Below are 25,355 nucleotides of genomic sequence, written 5' to 3'. Positions count from 1 at the left end.
GTACCAGATGGAGTACCCAGTAGAGGCATAGTGAGAGAGAGCTTGATGATTTTCGAAGCTGAGTTGTTTTATAATGGAGACATCGGACTTGGAAATTTCGGAATACAGAATATTTTTCGTTTGTAGTCCGATGCCCTTAGAGTCTAACTTTCGGAAGTGCAAAAGACTATGGGTAAGACCAACGTTGGAGACAATGGAAAAGTTTAGTGATTCTTGATGTTGTGGTGTATCCGTATATATATTTGAATGCTTGGCAAGCTTAGTCACAATCATCATCATGTACACACGTAGGACTGTATAATTAAGAGGCCTATTTATAGGGCCTTACCTTCAGTTAATCTTACAATGAGACACAGAATGTCAAGTCACTATGAGTAATAGTATTAATAATAACATTACAATATGTAGAATCAAAATCTGGAAAGCTGTGCAAATTGAAGATTCATTCAGATAAACATTTAATTCATAAATAAAAGAAAAAATACTTTAATTTACAGAGTTTTATATTAGTTTAGTTTTTTTTTCATTTATAAAAAATGAATGATAATGTGGTGCGTGTCGATTTAGCATACAGGCTTGCTTTTGCAAAATGATACCAAGCCGCCGTACAATAAGAATCATTTTTATGTTATTATCTCGGAATATAGCAGTTGAGAATTAAATTGCCACCCTGCAGCGTACCTGTTAGACAAGAGGGTGCATTATTGATCGCGGTCGTTGAACCCGGCCCGTGGAGCCTCACCCGGATCTTCAAAAGCGCCGACGAGTATCAAGGTTCGCGCATAATTGCCATGGGTTTGGCAAGCTATGGGGTTTCGGGGAAGTGGGTCGTTGCGAGTTGCTCTTAAATGTGGAAATTATCGTTTTTTTTTTGTAAGAATTTTATATTAGCTTTGCGTGTATGTATCGTGATTATGTACATTATATATCTGTTAGTCAAACATCCCTATGGCTTAGTACTATGAGAGCTTAGAAAACGGTGCACATCGTTCTATTTACAATTTTATACGATGTTCATTGTTGTAATTCCACAGACACAGTCCACTGAGTTTCTCGCCGGATCTTGGGAGTGGGTCGCGTTTCCAATCCGGTGGTAGATTCTGCGAAGCATTGCTCTTGCTACACTTCTGGTTTGAGCCCAGTGAGCTCACCTAAACATTAAGGTGAAATGATAAGCTGAGATAGCCTCTCAAGGCTATCAGCATAGGTAGGAAAAACTAAAAAAAGATGACATGTCCTTCTTCAAACGAGGCTTGTAGAGAGTATGTAACATTATGCAGCGGCTTGGCTTTGCCCTTGGCATTGCTGACGTCCATGGGCAACCGTAACTATTTACCATCAGTTGTGCCGTATACTCGTACTGTACTGCTTACAAAGACAATAAAAACATAACAAAATATTATAATAATAGCTCTGTGTTGTAAGTTACAGTACCTTTATCGTAAGGCAGGTGGCGCGCCAGTAGTTTCAAGAAGAATAGGTTTCTTATGCTCTTGTAGGCAGTTGAGTGTGCCGTCCACCTCGTGATGAGTGGATAAGGTCGCTCATGAACCTCAGTATCGCTAAGGGCTCAGCCAAGCTGCTGCCTGCCGATAATTACAACTAGCGAGTCATGGCGGATCAGTTTTAACTATTTATTTGGGAAACCAACAGTACAATACAAAGATACAATATTTAAAAAAATAGCTTATACAATAAACCAGCTAAAACAATAACCAAACATGTTTCCACCATCAAAATCACATATAAGCAGAAAGCGAACAGAGAAGAGAAATTTAGAAATTTAAGCTTACACAAAAAAAAAAACAAAAGCAACACAATATGCACATATTATAATGTACATCAACTTACACTATAATTAATACAATAACTATTAGTGGTTAATGAATACACGACCGTGCCAGGGATGGCTGAGCGGCAGTTCCGTGATCATTCGTATTGGGTGGAACTAAGTTTATTGCAATAAAAGTAAATAAAATTTTTGAATAATAATTATTGAAAATCTCAACATATAATTTTCACAATGACATGGTAAACCGACAGTTTCGTTGCGACTGACTGACTGGGGTGACACTTTTCTTTCCCCTTACCTATGCTGATAGCCTTGAGAGGCTATTTCAGCTTCTCCTTGACGTGTAGGTGAGCTCAAGCCAGAGTATTGCTTACACAGGCCCTAGTAAGAACAGTGCTTCGCAGAATCTACCACCGGATCGGAAACGCGATCCACTGAGAAGATCCGGCGAGAAATTTAGTGAAAAAAGTGAATTCTGAAGCAGTCCACAAAATGTTTCAACACACCGAAATTTGAAGGAACAAATTAAGAAGCAATTTTCAGTACATTGATAAGATCAATATCAATTTCGATTCATTTACAACATGTAAAGACGATTTGATTTTATATTCATAAGTCGAAACTGGCGATTTAATGTAATGAGAACTACGTGGACGTCACGTCATTACCGACTAAGTATTGTGGAAACTTCTGAAGAAGATAAATAATTTATTTGGTACTCTAACGAAGAAGTCACTAATGTTATTTTCGCTGCCATACGTCATATGTATAACATTTCAAAGAGCTAGTTAGCTAGAAACTCGTTTAAAATATATTTTCTAACAAGTCTCCGAGTATTCGTAATAATACGCTTATAAATACAAGAGGCGGCCATGTTGAAAGGGCATCCAACCGAATACACATTTCACCCCTCAGGTATGTGGCCAGTGTAATTTGAACTGTGTCTGCCTTTGTGTTCCGAATAATTAATGTGATAGATTTATGGAGGGGGGGATTCAGCTAGAGTGGTCCATTTCCCTTTAATTTTTTTTCGAGCTATGTCTAGTTGTTGATGACTATGCTGATATCTATTAATAATACTATGGTAGCACACTTCTAAATATAGTAGATTTCAAATGAAAAAAACGTGGATATAAAATATAAAAGAATCTATTTTACGAAAAAACTTAGTAAAATGGAAACAAAAGCAAAGTTGATGATTGAAAAAGAGTTTTGGAGGGATGCAAAACTTTCCCGTACCGGGAATCGAACCCGAGCCTCCTGGGTGAAAGGCAGGTATCCTAGCCACTAGACCATACGGGATACAAGCATCATGTAATAATAATGTTATAGCAAACAAAAACCAAACCATGAAAATTGACGACATTGATTTTAGCCAACAAATAAATCATTTGGATATTATTTTAAAGATAAACATTTCATTAAGAAAAAGAAAGTGAACAAACGAAAATCAAAATAAGATTTTGTGCTTTTTTTATTGTAGTAAAATCGCGTCAATAATAGAACATGTTGCTTTGTGGTTTGAATAATATTTATTGAATTTAATGAACTAATGAAAAGTAATGAATGTAAAGAACTAATGAAAAATTCCGTCGTTTTTCAAAGTAGTTTGTCTCTATTAGTAGCGACATCTCTGTAGATTAGTGAAAACATTTTCTTGCATTTTCTCAATTTTTTTCTGAAAGCGGTTCGAGAAAATTAGATAAGTAGACTGAAATACACTACACTTGGTTTATATAAGTTTTCATAGATGGCGCTTACTGATATTTTTATAAATTGCGACATTTAATAAAAGTCGCACAAACAAACAAAATATGTGTAAATTGTGCGGAAAATTTTATTTAATATAGCTAATTTATAAGTGTATTAAATTAAATTTTGTAAAAAAGACTACATTTAACCGAAACAGAATAGTTTTTTTAAACTTTGTTAAGAATTGTAGAACCAATGATTAGTTCTTTATATTGATCATAGGTGTCACTACTCATGTTTTTCAGTCGAAGACGGGTTTTGGCAAAATGATGAGATGTTAAGATTTAGAAAAAAAGATGTGTGGTGTCGTGGGACACCGGATAGGAACGAAGTTCCTTATTATAAAAATATTAATTTTAAGTTCTATTCGAGGTATAAAGAAAATAATTATTCGGGTATACATTTTTTATTATGATTTTTTTTCTCCTACCTACGCCGAAAGTTCGGTTTTCCTTCCGCTCTACAGGGAAGAAAGTCTAACTTTTCCTTCCGCTGTACAGGGAAGAAAGTGTAAATTTTTCTCCCTGTTTTCTCCCTTTCACCTACAAGTGCGCATGCGCGTTAGTGTCTACGTCTGCTCTCACGCAGCTAAAATTCTCCGCCATTGTTGGACTTTCGCCGCTCGGGTAATTTGCAATATTGTGTTTAGTGTAAAAGTGAAATAAACAAAAGGCAATAAAATTTAATAGTGAAGTATTAAACAAAGATGAGTTCATCAGACAGTTCTTATTCAATTAGTAGGTAGTTTATTTAAAAATTAAAAAACAGTTAAATTGTTTTTTTTATGAGTACGGAGGGACTCCGCCCCCCCTAACCCCGGCCAGGGCTTGGCCCCTGGACCCCGGCTCGGTACTCCACGAACTTTTGGCCTGGTAGGAGAAAAAATAGTATGTGCACCGCGGGAGAAAAGTTGGACATTTCCTCCAGCAATTTTACACGCGGGAGGAAATGTTCAACTTTTCGCCCTTGGTGCACAATGTACTAATATTGATTTAAAAAAAACCAAGATATTCCAAAACAAGTTAATATATAATATACACAAAAAAAAATCGACGAAATCGGTTGGCGTGTATTGAGTTATTTATCTATTTGTCGCGCACGTAGTTAATGAAAATTTAAAGCTTAGGTATATGGTATTCTCATGGATACCATTATCAGAACTGGACTAAATTGAAATGAGACCACACGGAAAGCGTTAGCTTTCTAATAAAAAAAAATCATCAAAATCGATTCACCTAGTCAAAAGTTATGAGGTAACAAACATAAAATCTTACGTTACTGACGTTTTTTTCCGGTTAGGGTACCCCTCCGCATCGTCCCATAAGGAACTTCGTTCCAAAAAACAGGTAAATTGGAGATGTGCCCTATACGAAGGGAATCTCGAAAACCAGCAAGAAGATGGAGGAAATAATAGTTAGTATATAAGTTAAATTGAATCTCATGTTATTCATAATATACGTTATTTATTGTAGTTCGTTTCATAATTCCAAGGATCTTAATCCTACAGGAGTCATAATACTATGCGAGACGGTAACCATACACTATCAGGTGGGCCATACAAAGAATTGGTTAAAATACGTATCTTAGTATTCTAACGATCCAAATCTATTCAGTTTTATTTAATAGGGGACGTAATTGACCTCAAATCTTAATGGAGAATAACGTGAGGACAATCAACCAACAAAAATCATTGAAACCAAATATAAATATTATCTTATTTAATAGCTTCATGTTTTATAACCGCGATCGGCAACACAGGACTAGGATACCCTTAGACACAGGCCACCGAGGTCTTCTGGGCTGCGATTCCGATCCGGTGGCAGATTCTGCGAACCACTGCTCTTGCTAGGGCCTAGCGCTCTTGCTAATAACAAATTCTCTCAGGTTGAGCCATTGAGCTCACCTACGCCGGGCCTAGTTAGAATAGCCTCCTAGGCTACCAGCGAATATGTAGGGAAAAATCTGGGATAGTAAAAAAAAAACAGCAATAAAATTTCAATCACGGTTTCTTAAATACGTTTGTATCATAGCACATAATCTTTTAGAATAGTTCATTGCCGCAGAACACTTTGAACGATTTCAATATTCGGAGTCAAACAAAGAAAATTTTTAATTTAAGTTGTTTACTCACTTAAATTAATGTAAAATAGTATGTTAATAAATTTGAAAGTCAAAATTGCTTGAGAATCGCCACGTCGCATTAGTGACTAACACAATTATATCAATTTATCAAGCTATATTCGTTTTAGGTTACCTCCGTAAAGTAATTTTCGACTAAGATATTAGTGTAATTATCACTACATAGTTGTAGTATAAAACAAAGTCGCTTTCTCTGTCCCTATATCGCTATGTATGCTTAAATCTTTAAAACTACGCAACGGATTTTGATGCGGTTTTTTTTAATAGATAAAGTGATTGAAGAGGAAGGTTTATATGTATAATAATATCCATTAAATAGTGGAGAAATCAATAATACATTACGGTTTCCGAAGCGAAGCGAGAGCGGGTCGCTAGTTTGATATATTTTATGCGAGTCGCCCAGATATGTACTAAACTAAAAGTATTTGTCGATAAAATGAAAAACATATCGTAAATATGAATATCTCTTTATTTGTAACATTAAAATCTAAACAGAAAGTATTTTATCACTTAGTTTAAATAACAAATCTGCATCACTCAAGTATCGAACAATAAGATGTAAACTACGAACAGGAAACAGGTCTAATATTTGAATGACAATAGAAACTCCAAATATGTAAGCTTAAATCTTTCTACATTAATTTATGAAAAGAACTATTAAAACAAGATTGGAATTGGCTGGTCGATAAAAGGATTTTGAATATGAAAAACAATTTTTTTAGAGACTAGAGACTTTGACTAGAGGATTGTAAGTAATCAAAATAATTTAATTTAATTTCCCGATGTTTCTGTTAGTAATGTAATTTTAGTTTTGTTACACATTATGTATAGTTTTAACTTATTATTATCATTATTGAGTTATTATCTGCGTATTTGACAAAAAAAAATATTTATTTTATAATTTTAGATCCTGTAATGAAGTTGATTCAAATAAAGATATTGAAAATATAAATGTGAATTAAACATTACCACAGACTTAGGTATATAAATAGAATATATTTAAGTGTATTTATTTCTATAAAACTTTTAGATACATAACAATATGCTTCAAGCGCGAATATTTTTTAGTATTTTTTTTTAATTATAATTTCATATGGATGATTTGCTAATAGCATTGGTCTGTGGGACCGATCAGTATCACTTGAATGCATATTATTAACGAATTGTTTAATACTGTTAATAAAAATGTGTTTATATCTTTGAATTTATAATTGTGAGGTTCTTGTGTTTATTGGGCGTTTCGTCGCCTCCTTCCGGGGCCACCGGCGAAGTTAGCAGCCGCCAATCCCATGAGGTGCTTGGCTTGAAGAGCTCCAGAATAACCGCGGCCAAGACCAAGATCGAAAGCTCGTTTCTCGCTGGAAGTTTAAAGTTCAATTGAATTAATCGTTTTTAAATAGCCAGATTACTTAAAAAAAGGAATGTCTAAAATAAAGTGAATTTGGGTAAAGCGGAATTAAATGGCTAAAGAAATTCAGACTGCATGAAATTCGATCAAGTATGACTCGGACGTAAAATAAAATTCATTTTATATTTAAGGTATGTAAGGTAAGGAATTTAGACGAACAAACATTTACAGTTTTTATTTATATAGATATGAGACAAGTTTTGAACGATTATTAATCAAAGACTGCTTAAGGAAAATCGAATCGAAACTGTAATAAAATACGAGTTTAATTTAAATGAAAGCATAGTTCAACATTCAGTTAAATATAAAATCTTATAGTTTCAGTACGTTTTATACTTTGTTAATGAGCAATATGATTTGAAAGCAGTTTGCGGACGCTCCTCAAACTAAGCTCTGAACTTAAAGTGAAACTTTTATTACATTGTCTCAAACTTTTTCGTCTGTGTGTTGCATGTCGCGTGACGGTCGGCCGCGGAGTGGGGATAAAGTGAAAGGCGCTCCTCAGAGCAAGGCCAATATGGCGGCGCCTATAGTTCGCAGCAGCTGACCGTGTGGTGTATAGACTATTTATTACTCATTTGTGCCAGTGCTCCACGCCATTTTGTTTTTGTTTTTGTCAGTGTTCAATGTAAATGTTGTTTGTCAGAGTTAAATGTCTATATATGTATATGTATATGTGAAAAAAAGTTTCACTTTTACCGTGGTTTCATAAAACCACATAATCCTTTTTTTATTTGTGTTTTAATGTCAGGTGCGGATTTCTCAACTGGTTCATCAACATTTACAATAATTTCAGGAATGCACGATATTTTTTAGAACTTTTGTTACTAATACAGCTCTGACATAGCACATGTAAAACCTAACGCGGGAACAGCATTAAGGGTTTTCATGAAGCAAATGAAAGCATTCCGGGGGCTTTATGCGAATGTTTTGGTTGAAAGCGACAAATTCTTCTGTTGATTGCAATTTTCGGAGTTACGTACGTCCTTGCGATAAATTTTAAACCAAACTATAATAATAATAATGCATAAATTAGAATAAAATAAAATTTAAACCAATTGTTCACCAATCAGCTTGGGAGTTTCCTCTTTATTAATCGATGTGAATATATTAAGATTTGATGTCTAGTAAAATTCAATTTTAACAAAAAAACAGTAAATTCTTCATTCAAATTTTTCGTAATTAATCGTAGACTATTTCTGAAAGGCTTTGAAGTGTATTGTATTCAATTGCTTTTTCCCGCGTAGTATCACTTTAGTGAAATGTCTATTTGATATCTTTCTATTGCACTAGTTACATTTACCTAAGTATTAATTATATCTACCAAAATTGAGAAAATATTGCACTGATTAAAATATTGACTAAGTACACTTGAACCTGGCGATGAAAATCATAGGTCACTTATTAGAGTAGCAAACAAAAAAAACAAACAAATTTGAAATGCAAGACGCACCTAGTAATGTCATTCTTGTAGCTGAAAAGAGAAATTAAGTTAAAGAAAAGATAGTTATCGTTATAATGTTTAAAATAGACGAAAATATTGTAAGATTCAAATGTATTCATCTATCTATACATATAAATAAAATTGGAGTGTCTGTTTGTAATGTTGAAATAATCGCTGCATGAAATACCATGCATACCTACACCAAAATAACATTTTTTACAATTTTTGTCTGTCTGTTTGTTCCAGCTAATCTCTGGAACGGCTGGACCGATTTTGATAAGACTCACTGATAGATAGCTGATGATATAAGGAGTAACTTAGGCCACTTTTTTTAGACTAGCTTCACTCTGCGGCGGCACTCGCGGTACGACAATAGCCGCGTGTAACATCGGGGGACTCAGCTAGCGTTTTTATAAATTTAGTTGTTCTATACAGTGAAAAGAATAGAGGAAAGTTGAACAGAAAAAAGTATTGAGCGACAATTACATATAAGATGTTAAATCAATTGATAAAGGGACTAAAATGTTACTCACTTCTGCATTTTGCGTTCCATCTGAATGAGGTTTCCAAGGCGGCCCAGCATATCAATGATCTCGTCAGGATCGTATTGGCCATCATCGCGGTAGTAGTCGTTGATACTGAAAAGGAAATGTCTCATTTGAACTCAATTGAGGCGGTTTTTTACCGTCAGCATCTTCTAAAGTTCTTGATGGACGAACATTATTGGCGTTTAACATTCTTGATAGCGTAAAAGTTAACCCAATTTTGTATGCAGTTGGAATAGCGCCCCTAGCGGCAAACGTTCGCAAACGATCCCATTCCATACAAATATGAGCTAACTTTTACGCTATCGAGAACGTTAAAAAATTCGCACTAAGCACACTGATGTTGATTGGGAATTGTAACGTAAGACGCTTTGCGCCAATATCTCCCAACACCACTCACATACATAAATATTTGATACTCGAAATCGGCGGCGTGCGAGTTCGTTAATTCGCACGATGAAAATTAATCGTTCACTAATGTTTTTTTTTTTTTTTTTTTTTTCATACCTAGTCTGGTAGCCTTGAGAGGCTATTCCAGCGTAACCTTAAGTAGTAGGTGAGCTCACGGGGCTCAAACCTGACGACGTTGCTAACACGAACCCTAGCAAGAGCCGTGCTTCGCAGAATCTACCACCGGATCGGAAACGCGACCAACTGAGAAGATCCGGCGAGAAACTCAGTAGGCTTCATTTGTGAATGAATATCTTTCGAATAGCATTCGGTTAATTAATATTAATTGAATTTTGGACAAGAGATTTTTGGGTAACGCTTTTATAAAACGCGAAAGCGGAAGCCTATAGATATCAGATAATTATATCGCATGTAACCACAAATCGGCTTTCGCTTTTATCGGAATGTTCAATGTATGTTTACTGTGTGGTTTGAAATCCAATTGTTTGATATCATTACTGTTTCGTGACATTTAAGCCAGCTACTTTTTTTTTTTTTTTATTGCTTACATGGGTGGATGAGCTCACAGCCCACCTGGTGTTAAGTGGTTAATGAAGGCCATAGACATCTACAACGTAAATGCGTTATCCACTTTAAGATATAAGTTCTGAGGTCTCAGTATAGTTACTACGGTTGCCCCACCCTACTTGATACGATAATACAATATCGATTTAATTTTTAAATTAGAACATCAGTGAGTGATTAAATGATGCAAAAATAATTAAAATATGTTTTTTTTATGATTGAAGGATTACTGGTGGCCCGGAGGCCTTTCCAGTTTCACCAGGACAGGTCGGCGAGCAAAGGCTCAGGCAAGAAGGGGTGGGATTTGCTAACAGCTGCCCGAGCGCCTCCGAAGGAGACCTAACAGCTCAAGAGCAGCTGCTTCGCGAATGAATTTACTACCGGATCGGAATCGCGACCCGCTGAGAAGATCCGGCGAGAAACTCAGCGAGCTGATTCATGGGTTAGGCTCCACGGCAAACTCTTTGTCGAGTTCGACGAGTACGGCTACCGAGGTCCCTAAGCCTGCTCCTAGTGTTAGAGCTGAAGGCGTCTAATGCAAAGGTTATTGGATCTGATGGATCCGTAAGGACGTGTCTAGGGCGTCGACGGTGAGTAGTCAGCGGCGGCAACGATAAGGCGATTATCATGACGCATAGCCTTATCAAAGTACCGTTCCGACGCTGACTTCATGTATTTCTGGATTGATTCGAGGCCCAGGTCGTCGTATAGTAATATGTTTTGCTGTTAGATGCCGCGCTTTTAATTTTCATTTCATTATGGTGCTTTAAATACTTTCCAGTTTCCGTGGTCATGGACGATTTAGGAGTTCTTAAGGCGTTATTAAAGACATTTTTATATTGGTCTAACTGCCGTCTATTATTATTATTTTTTTCCAATAAATCAAAATAAAATATTATGTGTTCATAACCTTTTCTAAACACAAACACAATCTCTGCAACTGCAAATCTACCGCTAAATATATTAGCGGTAGATTGACTTTACCTAACATCGCTAATGTCCTTAAGCGACTTTAACCATTTATCATCGGGTGGCCCATGTGCCCCCTTTATCAGTAAAGATTTAAAAAAAAAACATTTGTTTTTGTCAGAAGGAAATCGCCGGACTTCCGCTCTCCACTGGGGATGGAGGGCGGGGCATGTCAGAGTCGAACTGACTAAAACCTCCTGTCGCTCAACAACCAACGTCCAAGCCTCGCATGAGACAGAACTCATGAAGAGGCAAAGGGGGGAAAGTGAAGCGTTTAATGCGGAGCACATCTCTCCCATCACCCTCCCCCTCGGAAAAAAGAAAGTCGGTAAGTTTGTGAGAGTATTTAATTATTTTTTTTTTGAATTTTTTTAATTTAGCTTCTCGATTATTTTTTAATAGTTTTTGACAATAGAACCATGATAATGTTAAAACTTATAATTTCAATTGATTATACTCGAATTTCGACTACTGCAGGATATATTAAATTTGTTGAAAATCAAAGTGTTTTTATATTGAAATATAAGAACAACAATTACGATACAAAAGATTTGGAACTCAGATTCAAGAGTCGAATTTTTTTTTATTGCCTTTGTAGATAGACGATCATACGGCCCATCTGATGGTGAGTGGTTACCGTCGCCCATGGACTTCAGCCATGCCAGGGGCAGAGGCAAGCCACTGCCTATCGCCAAATACTCGCCACAAGCCTCGTTTGAAGAAGGACAAGTCATAGAGCTTGGGAAACACTGTGAAGGGGAGCTCATTCCATAGCCGGATGGATGGATATATGCCTACCGAAAATGTTGTTGTTGAATGTTGTTATATTGTTAACAACATTCAACTCTTGAATCTGACATTCGACTAATTGTTGTTAATCATTTATTTTATTAATTGTAATTTATAAAATGAACTTTATTTAAATACCACTACCTGGGGTATCCGAACGAGGGCACGACGAGAAGGAAAGCGAGGAGCACGCAGCTCGCCAACACGCAGGTGAACTTTACCATTCTGAAACAATAGAATATTATTCTTAAAACATATTCTATAGAACTCATTTTTCTTTAATCCATCATTTTAGGTACTTAAACATTAAATTCGATAGGAAATCTGTTGTCCATCGTTCGTTTAGTAAGCGTCTGATTTATTTGTGAGGTATAAATAGCACGCAGATTGCTAATCGCTGGCTAACTGTTCACATAAGTGTAGAGAAGATTTTCAACGATGTTTGTTGTTGCGAAAGAGATTAGCTACTCGCTAGGTGCAGACGTAATGTTATGAGCATTATAAATAACACTTTGGCCGGGAATTCGATCAGATCAGTTTCAGATTACTTCAATACGAAGAAGACAGCTGATCAATTTTCCTAAAGACATTGAAAAGCATAGGTGCACAGAAAAAGTTATATTCCTTGTGATATTAAGTGGTAACTTACCCTTAGTCTCAAGCCGTAAGTGCCCCCACTTACCTGGAGACATGAGACAAGATCTCGAATGCATTGCATTGTACAAATAACGACTCAGACCGTGCATTGCATAAGTAACGGAACAGAGCGGATTGCAAGATGATATTCGCGAATTCAGCAATTACCACCACGTTGGCAATAAACCCCTTACTACCAAACTGCAAGACTTAACCAAGTTACTAAAAGACCGTGTTTTCTATCTATTTTATTCAATATAAATTTAGAATATTTTTGTCTTTGAGACCAAATTCAATCGCTTCGATCGGTTTACGTACTGAATCGTAATTACTTGTGCCAGTCACACACTCGCCAATATCCCAGCGTCAAAATTGTCATAATCGTAATCGGTTATTCGTTAGCTCTTTGCTAGTTTTTTGCCGTTTCTAGCTCATTAATGTCGCCCTAACTATGGCTTTAATTTCAAAAGATTTAACAAAATAACTGGTGGCAAGACCTCTTGTAAGTCCGCACGGGTATGTACCACCACCCTGCTTAATCCTGCCGTGAAGTAGTAATACTGAGACCTTAGAACTTATATCTCAAGGTGGGTGGCGCATTTACGTTGTAGATGTCTAAGGTCTATGGGCTCCAGTAACCACTTAACACCAGGTGGGCTGTGAGATCGTCCACCCATCTAAGCAATAAAAAATAAATAAATAAAAAATTAGCCGAAAAAAATTGTTTAGTTTTCAGAAAATAAAAAAGGAAATAAAGAAGGCCGTATTTTTCAAATAGTGTAACGTAATGTTACAACTTAAATCGTCTGCAAAATAAAAAGATAAAAAAAAAACCTTAAAACAAAAGTATTTATGTTCAAAGCAGTTATTTTATCGACTGTACCGCTGAGGTGAGAACAATAGTTCCCACCTCCCCCCGAGACGTAGGTTCGGCTGGCGCAGACACTGCGCAGCCGCCGGCAGTCGTCACTAGACTTCCTTATTAGTTTTACGTTTGTATTCGAGTTCAGTTAAAGTTCGTTTTCAAACCTAGACGACTTACCTACAAATAATTTATTTAAAAAATATATTTAGTACAGCAATATCGTGTGCTGTTTAATATTAACACGATTAAAATAAACGGATTCGACCCCGCTTTTAGGGTGAGTTGGAAATGGCATATTATATATTTTTAACGCATTACTTTTTTTTATATTTTACTAATCATGCACAGCTTGTTTGCTTCTTCACTTGTTTTTTTGCTTTCATTTTTTATTGTGCATTTACTCCGTTCTGGTTGACCACTACCACGATAATCTCGCCACAAGATGTGGGTACCTTGCTCGAGTTCTCGTTGGTCAACCAGATCGGAAGGTAGATAAACCAGTTTGTGAAATTGGTCTTATCGCTTCCAGGGTTCATGCCTAGCTGTTTTTTCACGCTTCTTGCTTATTGCTTCACCCGATAACTGCGTCTGTGCTGAAAAGGTCATCTCCGCCCAGTAACCCGTACCCTGGTGATCTAGCCAACCCAGGAAACCTCCAGGAGTCCAGACGTGGTGCTTCAGCGGGTCAACCCACGTCCGTTGGCTGCCGGAATTCAGGAGGGTAACCTACAGAGGGAGAGTCAGATCGGCCGTACAACCACGCCCTACAAATTCGTGTGCTCAACTGCCTGTGTTTTTTTTTAATATGTAATATATATATTTTTTTTACTTGAGACACTATTGTTTTTGTTTTTTTTTCTTTTTTTTAAAGGAAAGACTAAGCAGTTGTCGCACTGGCGCCCTTTACGTGGTTATATCTGACTTTGCCTCTTGAGTCAAGTGGTTGCAGATTATACGTGTGTGTGTGTCCTTTTGTTAAACATTATTGTGTTGTGACTGTTCTAAGTGTTGTAAAAATCGTCGTACTGTACATGTCCTATATTGTGTTATTTTTGTGTACCTACATTTTTAGTTTATGATACTCTTACAAACCTAACGTTTTTTATTTAAGATTTGTTTCAAGCAAAAATAGGTACAATCCTAAACAAAAGTGCAATAAGATTTAAATATATTTTTTCTTTTTTCTTCTTTGTTAATTTAAAATTTAATCAAACAAAAAGCTTGTTTTTTTTGTATTAATACAATCCAGACGAATTTTTTTTTTAAATTTAAGTAGTACATATATATTTTTACTTTATTTTCATCTTCTGGATTTTTTTTTATTTAGTCCTAGACGTTTTATTGGTGCGAACTTTGTAACAGAACGGAGTTTTTTTTTCTTAACTATATTCCTTTTATTTTATTCGTATGCCATTTCGGGCTAACTCTGAGGCATCACTATGGTTTTTACGATAAAATTTTTATCCCTTCAAAAAACTGAACTGGAATACGAAGTCGAGATAAGAGGTGAGACCCCCGGTGCTACGGTGGCTGATCTTAGGAAACAGATTAGCAAATTAAGTCAATCTTTTCCTTCAGAAGATGTATTATGTTCTCATCTCGAACCCCTAGATGATCTTCAATCTGTTTTGGACTTGCTGAATAAAGTCAATGCAAGTCTCGAGTCAAGCCCTACTGATAAAAGTACATTATCGCGCATAGAGAATATTTTTCATCACCTTTATCATAGGATCAACAGAATAGTGGTTGATGAAGTAGAGAAGCCGCACTCTGCTTGTAGTAAACTTTTTAAAGAATCCTATGAAAAATTCCAGAAATTAAGCAAAAAGGCAGTTGATCCTCTATTAGTTGGTGTATCTAGTTCAGCATCTGCTTCTGTACCTGGCATTCAGGCACCAATTAATGTCGCTGTTACTTGTGATAGAGGTGTTACTTCAGAACTGAGTAGGCTGAAGTTCGATGGTAAGTCATGTGTTCGATCGTTTATTCAACGTGTTTACGAATTTAGCGAGGCGCGTAGCATCCCCGACTCAAAACTTCTCTCATCTGCTACAGAAATATTTACAGATGATGCGCTGCATTGGTTCAGGAGTATTAAGGACCAGGTTTCATCTTGGGATGATCTTGTTGTTCTTTTAAAAAAAGATTTTGATAAAGCAGACTATGATTACCGTTTACTTGCTGAGATTCGTGCTAGGACTCAAGGGGAAACGGAAAATATTACGATATACTTAGCTATTCTCTCGGGTATGTTTGCCCGCCTCATAAAATCACTTTCGGAAGAGGACAAGCTTGAAATAGTATTACATAATATCCGCCCTTGCTATGCAAGCACTCTAGCCTCTGCTACTGAAATATGTAACATTGATCAATTGAGATCCTTGTGCAGGAATTATGAAATTGTTCAGTCTAGGCTCGTCCACTTTCGAGAACCATCTGCAGCGACTTCCGATACCTTGGCACCAGAATTTGCGTACAAATATGCGACCAAGGCGAAATCGACCTACGACTATAAATCTAGCTATAGTTACAACAAACAGTCGTATCAACCATTAAAAATAAACAGGAACCCTAATATTAATCAAAAATATCTACACAGTATTGAAGAAAGTCATCACGATGCAAGGGAAAAATTACCCTATTGTCCTAGGTGCCGCAACAATACGCATAGTTTTAGGGACTGCAGTAATACGGAAGTTTTGTGTTTTAAATGTGGTCGCAAGGGAGTTAAGAAACCTGAGTGTCCAAATTGTACTGGCAAACAGGCTCCAAAAAACTAAATTTGCAGAATTGTAGCAAACCATTGTCCCTGGAACATGTAAAAATACACCGTACCAGCCAGGATGAATGGAAGAATTGGTTAAAAACAATTAGTTTATTTTTTAATGGCTACAAGGTTGCTTCAATTCTGCATACAAAACCAATTAACGATAAAAGACCCTATGTTAATATTAAGATACACGATTTGACAGTTTCCGGCCTTTTGGATTCAGGCTCAGCGGTTAATATTTTAGGCAACAATGCTCATAGTGCATTAGTTAGTCGTGGGCTGGAGTTGTGTACTGATGATAAATTGACTATTATTGCAGCTGGTGGACAAAATCTTAAAAGTATAGGCTATATTAATATGCCAGTGCATTTCGAAAACCAGTTCCATATTATTCAGAGTCACGTAGTTCCAGAAGTTCAATCATCGCTTATTTTAGGGATTGACTTTTGGCACACATTTAAAATTTGCCCGAAGTACTTAAGTTCTCTTCATTTCCCCGGCCCTCCATTGGCTAATTTAGATGTTGGTAGCCCAACCAATTTTTTGCGCTCGTATGATTATTTGGACGAATCACAAAAGGCCGTCGTTGACAATATTACCAAGCAGTTTGAAGAAATATCTTTTGAGCGCAAAGGACTTGGACGCACAAACTTAATTACTCACCACATCGACACGGGGAATTCTCCTCCTGTGAGACAGCGCTACTATAGGCTTTCACCAGAGAAACAGAGAATCCTAGTCGAGCAAGTAGACGAAATGCTCCAGCTTGATGTAGTTGAGCCTTGTGAGAGTGCCTGGCAATCCCCGGTATTGCTAGTTACTAAAAAAGATGGCCAGCCGCGGTTCTGCTTAGATAGTAGGAAGCTAAACTCTGTTACAAAACGCGACGCTTATAACTTACCTTACATATCGGAGATATTGGACAACTTGCGAGACGCGCGCTATCTTAGCAGTATTGACTTATCAAAGGCTTTCTGGCAATTACCAATAGCACTCGAAGATAGGGACAAGACGGCATTTTACGTTCCGGGACGAGGGACGTTACGGTTCAAGACTACACCGTTTGGTTTGACCAATGCGCCTTCTACGCAACAGCGGTTAGTCGATTTATTGTTTGGCAACATGGATCACAAGGCGTTCGCATATTTAGATGATGTGATAATAGTAAGTAGCACGTTTGATGAGCATGTTAGTCTTCTTCTTCGCGTGTTAGACAAACTGCGCCATGCTAATCTAACAATTAATTTAGAAAAGTGTGAATTTTTTCGAAGTAAACTTAAATATTTAGGCTATGTGGTCGACGCGAATGGTTTGCGGACTGATCCGGATAAAGTTACAGCCATTCTAAATTACCCAACTCCTGCATGTCGTAAGGACTTGAAACGGTTCCTAGGCACGGCAACATGGTACCGGAGATTTGTCCCAAACTTTAGCACTATCGCAGGGCCGCTTAATAGGTTGACATCGAACAAAAAATCAACACCTCCCTTCCAGTGGACAGATGAGGCCGACACTGCGTTCAAAAAACTTAAGGAATCTTTGGTCTCTGCACCTGTTCTCTCCTGCCCAAATTACGATCTGCCTTTCGAAGTCCATACAGATGCTAGTAACTATGGGATAGGTGGTATGCTCACACAAACTATTGACGGGAAAGAGCACCCTATAGCGTATATGAGTAAGTCCTTATCGGGGGCCGAAAAGAATTATAGCATTACCGAACGTGAGACCTTAGCTGTTCTCGTGGCTCTCGAGCACTGGCGTTGCTATCTGGAGAACGGAAAGACATTCACGGTTTACACAGACCACAGCGCACTTAAGTGGTTCCTTTCCTTGAACAATCCTACGGGTAGGCTTGCACGTTGGGGAGTTCGATTATCGTCGTTTGATTTTGAAATCAAACACCGCCGCGGTGTAGACAATGTGATTCCCGACGCTTTGTCTAGAGCTGTCCCGGTCACTACTATCACTACTGCTAAATCACTCACGACTTCTAGTGATGATTGGTATAAGACCCTTTATAATAATTGTTTGACCCAGCCTGTACATTATCCAAATTATCATATCAAAAATGACGCTCTTTTCCGTTGTAGTAAGAATAAGTGTTATCTCACAAATGAATTTTCGTGGAAAGAGGTAGTTCCTTCCGAACTTAGAAACACTGTCATTGCTGAGAATCATAGTGAGCCAACTGCTGGTCATTTGGGTATTTTTAAGACCTACAGACGTATCGCCCTTAGATACTATTGGCCAGGCATGTATCGAGACGTAGCAAATTTCGTAGGTTCATGTTCCACTTGTCTCAAGTACAAAATTCAAAACCATGCTACTCTTGGAGAAATGGGTCGCCCTAAGCAGTGCTCTCGACCGTATCAGATGTTATCGATTGATTTAATGGGTCCTTTGCCTGTGACTCGAAAACAAAATTGCCATATTCTAGTGATAACTTGCTGTTTTTCGAAATTTTGTCACATTTATCCAATTAAAAAGGCAACTTCAGACATTATAGTCCGAATTTTAGAAGAGCAAATTTTCCTCGTTCATGGTGTGCCTCAAACAATTTTTCTCGATAATGGCTCTCAGTTCATTAGTAGTCATACAAATGCACTATTCAAAAAGTATAACATACCAAACGTATTTTTCACGCCAAAATATACCCCCAGGTGAATACCGTAGAGCGGTATAATAAAACAATTATTACTTGTATTTCTACGTTTGTTGATAGCGATCATCGATCATGGGATACTTTTATTCCTAGTGTCCAGTTTGCCATTAATAATTCGGTTAACGAGGCTACTGGTTTCACTCCGTCATTCCTTGTCTTTGGCAGAGAACTAGTAGTATGTGGCTCTCATTATACTGATATTGATTTGGGTGATCAAGTTTTGTTTCTACCTCGAGATGTGTATGCCGAAAACCTAGGGTGTTTGAACTCCATCTTCGACCAAGTTCAGAAATCTCTATATCACGCACACGTAAAAAACACTGCTAACTATAATTTACGCAGAAAGCCCTTTGAATTTAATGTAGGAGATACTGTTTATAAACGCGCTTACGTCCTGAGTGACAAAGATAAGTATTTTAGTAAGAAGTTAGCACCGAAATATATCAAGTGCAAAGTTGTCGAAAAACTCTCGCCACTTGTCTACGTCCTAGAAGACATGTCGGGTAAAAACATAGGCACTTGGCATATTAAAGACTTGAAAATATTAGGACAACACTCATAGTTGTTACGTTTCGTTTTTGTTGCCCATGCCCATTAAAATCTTTTTTTACATTTCTTGCAAAAAGTCGTAAGCCGATTCTTATGACTTATGACTTTCGTTATGCTATGGAGTCTTATAATTTTGCATATTATTTGATTTATTTTGACTGTTGGTGAAGTATGAAAGGTTGTGTGAAAGGTGATTGTAAGAAATTGATACACGCTTGAAAATTGCGGATTTTAATTTTAAGATTAAAATCCTTATGCGCGACGGGGGGTAATGTAACGTAATGTTACAACTTAAATCGTCTGCAAAATAAAAAGATAAAAAAAAAACCTTAAAACAAAAGTATTTATGTTCAAAGCAGTTATTTTATCGACTGTACCGCTGAGGTGAGAACAATAGTTCCCACCTCCCCCCGAGACGTAGGTTCGGCTGGCGCAGACACTGCGCAGCCGCCGGCAGTCGTCACTAGACTTCCTTATTAGTTTTACGTTTGTATTCGAGTTCAGTTAAAGTTCGTTTTCAAACCTAGACGACTTACCTACAAATAATTTATTTAAAAAATATATTTAGTACAGCAATATCGTGTGCTGTTTAATATTAACACGATTAAAATAAACGGATTCGACCCCGCTTTTAGGGTGAGTTGGAAATGGCATATTATATATTTTTAACGCATTACTTTTTTTTATATTTTACTAATCATGCACAGCTTGTTTGCTTCTTCACTTGTTTTTTTGCTTTCATTTTTTATTGTGCATTTACTCCGTTCTGGTTGACCACTACCACGATAATCTCGCCACAAGATGTGGGTACCTTGCTCGAGTTCTCGTTGGTCAACCAGATCGGAAGGTAGATAAACCAGTTTGTGAAATTGGTCTTATCGCTTCCAGGGTTCATGCCTAGCTGTTTTTTCACGCTTCTTGCTTATTGCTTCACCCGATAACTGCGTCTGTGCTGAAAAGGTCATCTCCGCCCAGTAACCCGTACCCTGGTGATCTAGCCAACCCAGGAAACCTCCAGGAGTCCAGACGTGGTGCTTCAGCGGGTCAACCCACGTCCGTTGGCTGCCGGAATTCAGGAGGGTAACCTACAGAGGGAGAGTCAGATCGGCCGTACAACCACGCCCTACAAATTCGTGTGCTCAACTGCCTGTGTTTTTTTTTAATATGTAATATATATATTTTTTTTACTTGAGACACTATTGTTTTTGTTTTTTTTTCTTTTTTTTAAAGGAAAGACTAAGCAGTTGTCGCAATAGGTGTTTGTTTTAATGGTCATTTGTCAAAAAAATTGTCTTTAACATTTTAAAGTTTGCCTGGTAGATTTATTGTAAAAAATTGTCATTAAAATTTTAAAGTTTGTCTGGAACTGCATAACTAATGTCTTCCAAAGCCTGACTTGAGTTTAAATGCGCTTCTGCAACGACGATTAATGACTGTAAGCGCCGAAGAGCTTTCTCAAAATCAATATAAATTGCAGCTATTCGTATCATTTTGTACGCTAAAGCGTTGCCATTTGGTACTAGTAGAACTAAATGGTTGAAACGTAAAATTTGGATTCTCTTTTAGATTTTGTTTTTGTTTCTAAAACAGGTTGTCAGTTTAAATAATTAAGCATTTTTACTTATCAATTTCTGTCACCGTCTATATTTTTTAAAAATAATTGCGAAATATTCTTTTTTATTCCTACAAATTGTTTAACTTCCTTCATTGTCCTCTTCGATCATACGATGCATAATATGATTTAAGAGAATACGTAATGCCTAGTTGTTACGTAATAGTTAAAGTAAGTCTTCTACGCGTCTAAGAAAAAAAATGAAATATACTCCTAAAGTTAGTTGCACTGAAGAAAAAAAAACAAATATTAAAATCAGGAACTGCTAGACCGTAGTGTTTAATTTCAAAGATCTTGTTTGATTCTATTATTTTGACTCCCGGACAAATCGATTCGGAAGTACCCTATTAACCAATATTAAGTTTGTAATATAACTGTTTAATTCTAGAAGTACATACTATGGAACGTTGTAAAAGTGTTTGTATGAACGCATTCGAATGTACATTTTCAATATTATTTAAAGAATATATTTGCTGAAAATATCTGTTTTTGTGTATAATGAAAACGGTCATTACTCTATTAATAACTTACAATAATACCTATTTTTAGTACAGTATATTTGATTGTGTATTTAGTTACTTTACAATTTTTATTTTTACGTTACATATTTTCGCTATCATGCTGATAAATAATACGTAAATTGACCATTAATATTGCTTTTTACAGCAGATTGTGCAATTTTCTACATTCCTATATCACTTTAAAAATATGAAGCTCGTTCAGAATGATATTCGTAAGGCACAATCCACTCAACTTTGTCATCAATTAGCGCTTCCAGTCCCACTGAATGTTCAAGAGATTCAAAATTATCTTGGTGTAAACACGGTGGTCACGGTGCTCTAACGTCCGTGGCGTACTTTCTAAGAGAGACCATAAAACATTATCAAACCCATTGATTTAAATATGCTCATACTTACATACTTAAATATAACTCTCTGATCAAACCAGTCAAAATAGACATTGTTTACGCTCACGTGGATTGAACTTTATGATCCGATGCAGAGTTTTTCTGAACGGTTTCTTGATTACAGAACATGCTATTATTAAGAAACTCAACCACATTCCCATGTATGTATTATGAATTATTACACCATGAACCTACTATTGAGCATACTGAGCATTACAATCGTTGTTGATACCTTTGAGATTATTCACGCCATGGGCGAAAAGTCACGTTCTATTTTAATAAATATTGGGTTTTTGAATTTTAACTTTGAGTCTGTGGCGTACTAAATCTATAACTAATATCTCAGATACTTATGGAGAAAGAGAAAATAAAAGTTTAACTATTTTTAAGGATAGCAGTGATCTATAAACGAAACTACATAGCTAGGAAATATTTTAAAATACGATTTTAAAGAGAAATGCACGAGTTTTCTACTTAAACGGATCACTCGACTTTAATTTCAATGTAACGAACAATAAATTAAGAAGATACCCAATTAAAACTTGTAAATTTATAACTCGTGAAAGTTGTGTACTTGTAATGTTTGTTTTTCGGAAACAATTCGCGAGCAACCCTGAGACAATACGAACTTTAATCGAAGAATTTTACGGTTTCCATTCGTGGTGTTTGTGTTTTTGAATTAGTTAAAGTACGTTTTACAAGCGGAGCTATGAAATTTGATTGAAATTTCTTGAACTACTTCTATTAAATGTGCATACAGAACATTGTTTTGTAAACGAATTTTGTTGTTGTTGTTGAACTCCGAAGTCTTGGAGAATGATGGTTTTTGTTATTGGAGCAAAGATTACTGGTGGCCTTTAGACCTTTCCAGTTTCACCAAAATGGCTAGGCGAGCAAAGACTCAGCCAGGAGGAGTGGGATTAGCTAACAGCTGCCCGAGCGCCTCCAACGGAGATCTAACAACTCAATAGCAGTGCGTTGCGAATGAACGATAAACGATGTTCTTTATTCCCGCCATCTTAACTAAGTATACATGTTATAAAAGGTATTAAAACTAAAATATACTCCAACTCAAAGATTACACTAACCATGCTCCTTTTCCGTTCTATATCATTCCTCATTCAATCAAATCGTCAACAAATTGATTAAATATTTTTTTTTTTTATAATTGTAGGATTACTGGTGGCCCTAAGGCCTTTCCAGCACCACCAGGACACGTGGGCGAGCAAAGGCTCAGCTAGGAGATGTGGAATTAGCTAACAGCTGCGCGACCGCCTCCGAAGGAGACCAAGCAAGTCGAGAGCAGCTGCTTCGCGGAAGAACCTAGATTAAATAATGTCTCTTATATTGCTATATCTGTGTTTATATAGTTGCTTTAAGCCCTTTTCCTCAATAAAATGAGATGTCCTTATTCAAAAGAGGCTCGTAGAGAGAATACTTAACTGTAGGCAGCGGCTTGGCTCTGCCTTTGGCATTGCTGACGACCATGGGCGACGGTAAGCACTCACTATATGCTCACTCACCATAGGCCGTATGCTCATCTGCCTACACAGGCAATTTTTTTTTCTTCGCAAATTAGGTCGTCGCACGGTGACCAAAAACGAAATCATCGCTGTACCGCAAATTGGCTACATTAAATCGGGATCCATAAACTTAGCTCAGCTTAGTACGTAGCCGTACAGCAAAACAACAATCTCATTAAGTTTATCAGAAGCGGCGAGCTGTAGCGTTGACAGGGCTCACCCCACAAAATAATTAAACAAAAACAACGGATTCATGTTGCTATAGTACCCCGTACTTGACCTATAAGATTAGAGCTATCCATTCATTTCTGTATGAAACCGTTCTCGTAGTAAATGGGTTTGTCAGATTCAAAACAAACTTTTACTGAGAATTCGATAATGTAATTCATATGCAATTATTTTAATTGCATTAATTAGGAATGATTAATAATTATAATCCCGTTGATCGTTGTAAAATAGCAATAGCAAGATTATTTGAGAAGTAAATTACCCATGACCCTAAAGATGCATTAGATGGATTAGTAACTCAAAAACTAAGATGGAAGCATCGAACGTACTCAAATACCTAATAATATGCATAGCCATGCAAAATGAATGATTATTCCGCTAAGCCGTAGTTAATTAAAGCACTCTCTTTGAAGTGAGGCTTGAAAATATTTTTTTGCGGAAAGTGGCTTGGCTGACCTCTAGACATAGCTTATATATTTATGAGCGATATGATCACTTACAATCATGTAGACAATACACCTTTAAAGATAATACCCTATTTAACTCTTCATAATACAGGTGTTTTTGTTGTGTCTTAGCGTGGTTTTATCTGATAATATATTACGATCCTTAATTTAATTATTTTACATAAATATTGCACTAAAACCTAGGTGCGGCACAATATTAGGATTACAATCTAGTTAAATAAGGCTAATAAGGAATTTTAATTTAACGTAAAATACTATTTAAAACAATGTTTCTAAGATTAAGGCCACTGACCTTATTCTCACTGACCGATCATGTGTTCTTTTGTTAACTAATTTTAAAACATTCGACTGACTTATCAGTCCAAGTTTAGGATTGACGTTTTAAGAGCTACGTCTATAATATCGGTTGCGGTAGCCCAATTCGAAATACGAGATATAGATATAAAATCATACGCTTTTTTGTTTAAAGTATCACGATTTTTACACTTAATGAGTTTTGAGTCGGCGCTGTTGCAAGCCCATGGCCCATTATATAATAGTGTGTGTAGGTACCGTGAAAATTCAAAATTTATTCTTATAATAATATTTTAGAGTAATTCTATAATAGTTAAATAATTCTATTTGTCAAAGAGTAAATTGAGAACTTTGTCTCTATATGCTTATTATGTATAGCTTTGTGAATATTTATGAAAACTTCAATGATTATACTGAATTGTTTATAACTCATATCGTTGAAATACGCATATTATTACTTAGTTAACATGGTTTTTCTCAAAAAAACTCATCGCTTATTTCGTTTGGCAACACCGAAAATGTCATCTGTTCACGCTATCTGGATGAAGTTGAACTGTGCATGAAAAATATCTGCGATCTATCTCCAAGCTACACGTCCAATCAATGAGGATATCTATCAGCCTTCATTGTTACAGAGGTAAAACTGAATGTAATACATAATTTATTTGTGTTTAAAAGTGTGATTGATTACTTTGTGTTAGTGGTGATTCCATTAGTTTTTCTTAGTTTAATAATTAATTATGTTTGCATGTTTTATGATTCATAACGCATTTCAGAACTCACGGAAATCATCGAAGGCAATCAACCATACGGCCAGCCAGACCCTAAGTAACGACTGATTCTTAACATATTATCGCTATTGACAAGAATACATTTAAGCCGCAGTCTCAACAAAAAACTCATAAGAAAATCCAATTTTTCGAAGATGCGTATTTGTGGCCTCGACCGCATTTAATTTCTCATTATATGATACCTAATGGATGTCTTTTTCCCACCTATGCTGATATGCTGATAGCCTTAAGAGGTTAT

At 36.5% G+C, this 25,355-nt stretch overlaps 2 protein-coding genes, 1 long non-coding RNA gene and 1 other non-coding gene across 7 annotated transcripts in view; 1 reads left to right on the top strand and 3 right to left on the bottom strand.

Annotated features, from left to right (window-relative positions):
- The window catches only part of LOC149500181 (uncharacterized), a 574,180-nt gene that overhangs the window by 8,693 nt on the left and 540,132 nt on the right, over window positions 1-25,355 (bottom strand). The gene's annotated exons all lie outside the window — the stretch shown is intronic.
- TRNAE-UUC (transfer RNA glutamic acid (anticodon UUC)) lies at window positions 3,023-3,094 on the bottom strand. Its single transcript has one exon. It is a non-coding gene; the product is annotated as a tRNA-Glu (tRNA).
- Dh31 (diuretic hormone class 2) overlaps window positions 6,136-25,355 on the bottom strand; it is an 82,619-nt gene continuing 63,399 nt past the window's right edge. The window contains exons 2-5 of one of the 4 annotated variants that reach the window (XM_089737422.1): window positions 11,958-12,038; window positions 9,069-9,173; window positions 8,545-8,565; window positions 6,136-7,041 (exon numbers count right to left, since the gene is read on the bottom strand). In XM_089737422.1, coding sequence (XP_089593548.1) covers window positions 6,912-7,041; window positions 8,545-8,565; window positions 9,069-9,173; window positions 11,958-12,037 — 336 coding nt within the window. In that variant the 5' untranslated portion in view covers window position 12,038 and the 3' untranslated portion in view covers window positions 6,136-6,911. Of the gene's footprint in view, window positions 7,042-8,544; window positions 8,566-9,068; window positions 9,174-11,954; window positions 12,039-25,355 lie in introns of all 4 variants that reach the window. The other 3 variants (XM_028178288.2, XM_089737424.1, XM_089737423.1) reach the window with 3 other exon arrangements.
- Window positions 13,228-16,442, top strand: LOC149500187 (uncharacterized). The gene has a single exon (XM_089737632.1). The coding sequence runs from the start codon at window positions 14,754-14,756 to the stop codon at window positions 16,092-16,094; it is 1,341 nt and encodes a 446-aa protein (XP_089593758.1). The 5' UTR covers window positions 13,228-14,753; the 3' UTR covers window positions 16,095-16,442.

Source organism: Bombyx mandarina, chromosome 23, assembly GCF_030267445.1.
Source record: "Bombyx mandarina strain Sakado chromosome 23, ASM3026744v2".
Classification (NCBI taxonomy): domain Eukaryota; kingdom Metazoa; phylum Arthropoda; class Insecta; order Lepidoptera; family Bombycidae; genus Bombyx; species Bombyx mandarina.
The sequence above is the reverse complement of the archived record's forward strand: the minus strand, read 5'-3'. Positions and strand labels throughout refer to the sequence as shown.